The sequence below is a fragment of the Mesitornis unicolor genome, unplaced genomic scaffold, assembly GCF_000695765.1.
Source record: "Mesitornis unicolor isolate BGI_N332 unplaced genomic scaffold, ASM69576v1 scaffold1062, whole genome shotgun sequence".
In the NCBI taxonomy this organism is placed as follows: domain Eukaryota; kingdom Metazoa; phylum Chordata; class Aves; order Mesitornithiformes; family Mesitornithidae; genus Mesitornis; species Mesitornis unicolor.
Window position 1 is genome coordinate 1 of NW_010166890.1, and position 3442 is coordinate 3442.

At 35.2% G+C, this 3442-nt stretch overlaps 1 protein-coding gene across 1 annotated transcript in view; it reads right to left on the reverse strand.

Annotated features, from left to right (window-relative positions):
- Positions 1 to 635: 635 nt before the first annotated feature.
- Positions 636 to 3442, reverse strand: part of LOC104548928 (bromodomain-containing protein 4-like) — a gene marked incomplete at its 5' end in the record, with an annotated part of 7741 nt that continues 4934 nt past the window's right edge. Inside the window, 2 exons of the mRNA XM_010195096.1 lie at positions 636 to 751; positions 2434 to 2732. Of these exons, the coding sequence (XP_010193398.1) occupies positions 636 to 751; positions 2434 to 2732 (415 nt within the window). The remainder of the gene's footprint in view (positions 752 to 2433; positions 2733 to 3442) is intronic.

A 3442-nucleotide genomic window follows, 5' to 3' on the forward strand; every position in this document is an offset into this window, starting at 1 on the left:
GAGTAAATTTTAATTGAAAATGTAAAATTTTATTTTAAATCTTAATTTTCTCAGTATCTGCCCATAAAAATGAAAAAGGCTTTTACCCCTAAAACCTCTGTCTTTTCAAATGTAAAATTTAATTATAAATCCTTTTTTCTCAGTATCTACCCATAAAAACAGAAAAGCTTTTACACCTAGAACTCCTGTCTTTCTCGATCCTCTGTGAAGCGAATAGTGCTGGTGAGTCAAATTTAATTTAAAATGTAAAATTTAAGTTTAAATTTTCTCAATATCTGCCCATAAAAAAGCTTTTACACCTAAAATTTCCATCTTTCTCCATCCTCTATGGTGCAAACGGTGCTGGCAACAACATTTTACACCTCTCCTTTGAGGGAAAAATCCAACATTTTTGTCTAAAATGACAAATTTCGGTCATTAACCAAAGAGCTACCCTGGTGCACGTAGGGTTTTTGGCTCAAATTCACCAAGAAAAAGCTGAAGAAAAAGCTGGGCTTAAGAACCCAAAACCCAAGCGACGTTTTTTCCCGCTCCAGATGAAAAATAAGAAAAAATCAGAATTAAAAAGACCAAGACAGGAATAAAAACCAAATTTATTTATACAGAAACGAGGCCTAGGACTAAATAAGCCGCGTCTAACCTGAGTCTGAATCCTCGCTGTCGGAGGAGCTGGACTCGCTGCTGCTCTCCGACTCCGAGGAGGAGAAACCCTTCATCTTCGAGGAGCCCGCCACCACGTCCACCTTCTCCGCTGCAAAGAGATGTCGTTAAGGGTTAATTAGTAATTAACAGCCCCCCCTGCCCCTCCTAAGTCTGGGAGCACCCACTCCTCACCCTCCTATGCTCTGGCTTTACCCGGCCCCTTTAGGCTGGCCTAACACTGGGGGGCTTGTAAGGTTAGAAGTTTTAAATCTAAAATTATTAATTTCAAAAATATTAAAAATTCTTAATAAAAAAATTTCTTAATTAAAAAATGTTAAAAAAATTAATTTCTTAAGCATTAAGGATCAATTTAGTTCTTAATGCTTAAGAACTTTAGATTTTTAACTTTTCCCCCCCCCCTCAATTTCTCGGTCTAAGGAGGCAGCAGCAGTGGGAAAGCAAAAAATTGTCATTTTTTAAAACGAATTAAGTGAGAATAAGAACAGGCTTCTGCAGCCTAGGACTGGTTTAACACACTGGTGACACCGGAGCTCTTTAAATTCTTAAACTGAATTAAATCCTTAAATTTAAAAATAAAATAGAAATGTTTTGCTCAGGTTTATTTTCCACTTGGATTTATCCTGGCCATGAGAAATTCCCATTAAATCCTCCATTTCTCCCCTTGCTGGGGGTGATTTATGTTCAAAAGTACTTATTTGAACTTTGGTCATTAGCAAATATTTAGATTTGCTATAGAAATACAGCTTAACAGGTATTAGAAATAAAAATGGGTTTAAAAAAATACAAAACCAGAATTTTTAGATATAATAACTATAAAATACATAAAAAACAGGTATAAAGAGATATTTAAATGGAATTTATGGATACAACAAAAGGCTCTAAAGTGGACGGAAAATAACAGGTATAAAGAATATTTAAATTGAAAATACATTGAGGTGGAATAAAGTGTATCAAAATACCAATTAAAAAACAGGTTGCAGGGGAGGAACTCTGCTCCCTGCCCCAAATGAGCTCTGCACTCTCAGGGCACTCTTTAACGGTCTCAGAGAAATTTCTTCATTAAAGGTTTCAGAGAAATTTCTTGGGGCAGACTGAATTACTTCATCGTGATATTAATGGGATTTAAAGTCTTAAAAATTCAACAGTGAAGTAGTAAATTCAGTAAAAATTAAAAAATTAAAGATTAACAATCCAAAGGAATTTTAAAACTAAATAAAAATTTAAAATCAAAACATTAAAAACACCTAATAACATTTTTTTAAAATTTTAAAATTAAAAATTAACATTTAACACTTCAAATTAAATAGAATGTAAAAACGGAAATAATATTTAACAACTAATAAAAATTTAAAATTTCAGAACTATATGAAAGTCTTAAATTTGGACATTTAAAAAATGTAACATTAAAAGTTAAATTGAGAAATAAGATAAAATTTTACAAGTAAACCATTAAGAAGATCCAATAAAATTTAAAGCCTACAATTTCTAAATGAGCATTAAAAAAATTAGCATTAAAAAGTAAATAAAAACTTGAACATTAAAAATTAAGAAAGTTAAAAAATTAAAGTTTAAAAATTAAGAAACCTTAAAAATTAGAATTTGAGATTAACATTTAAAAAGTTAATCAGATTGAGAAAATATTAAATAATTGAAAGAGTAAAAATATTAAACTTGTAAAATTTAAAAATTTAAAAATGAAATTTATCAAGTAAAATTCAAAGTAGATTTTTAAAACAATGTCACAATGAAATTCAAATTTTCAAAATGCACCTGGGGGTTTCCTCTTCTTGCGCAGGCAGGAAGTGACGTATCGCTCCAGCTCCCGCAGCGTGGAGGGTTTCAAGGTCTCGAAGTCGATTTCGATCTCGTCAGGGTTGGAGTTCTTGAGGGAGGGCTCACGCGATTGGATGATATGGACCACGCGGCCCAGCTTCTCCCCAGGCAGTTTGTTGATGTCGAGGCTGAGCTGGCGTTTCTCCTCGTAGGACATGGGCTTGCAGCGCTCCTCCTCCTCCGATTCGTAGGCTGGGGGCGCCTTGCTCTTCACTGCCACCGCCTCCTTCTTGCTACTCGACAGGAATTAAAAACGGCATCAAATGCTACAATTTTCTAATTTAATCACATTTTCTTATGGAGCAGAGCCGGCACTCGGGTCTAAACTCTTCAACCTGATCAGTTTTTCAGATTTGGGCTTTCCATCCTGGAAAGGAGCGGGTTATCGTACTTCAAGTGGGATGGGGAAAGCTGAGCTCAACTCACGGCTGGTCAAGGCTGAGCTTAACTCACTGTGAGACACCCAAAACTGGGCTGAACTCACGCAAAACTGAGCTTAACCCACTTGAGACACCCAAAACTGGGCTGAACTCACCCAAAACTCACCTTAACCCACTGTGAGACACCCAAAACCTTCTTTTAACACCAAAATTCTGCCTCTCCTTCAAGCCAGGTCAAAAAACCAAAGAGAGGTAAAAACTCGGCTTTCAGCACCTCAATTCTTAAAATTTAAGCCCTACGGCTCCCCCCAGAAAAGGGAGAAGGAGGAAAACAATCAGCATTGGAGGATTTGAGTGAATTCACGTGGTTTTTTTAATGTGAAATTTTTCAATTTCAGGGCAAAATTTTTCAGGTTCAGTACAAATTTTTTTCAATTTCAGCGTGAAATTTTTCAATTTTGCCCTGAATTTTTTTCAATTTCAGCATGAAACTTCAGGCTCAGTAGAAATTTTTTTGGGTTCAGCGCAAATTTTTTTCAGGTTCAGCAACAAATTTTTCAGGTTCA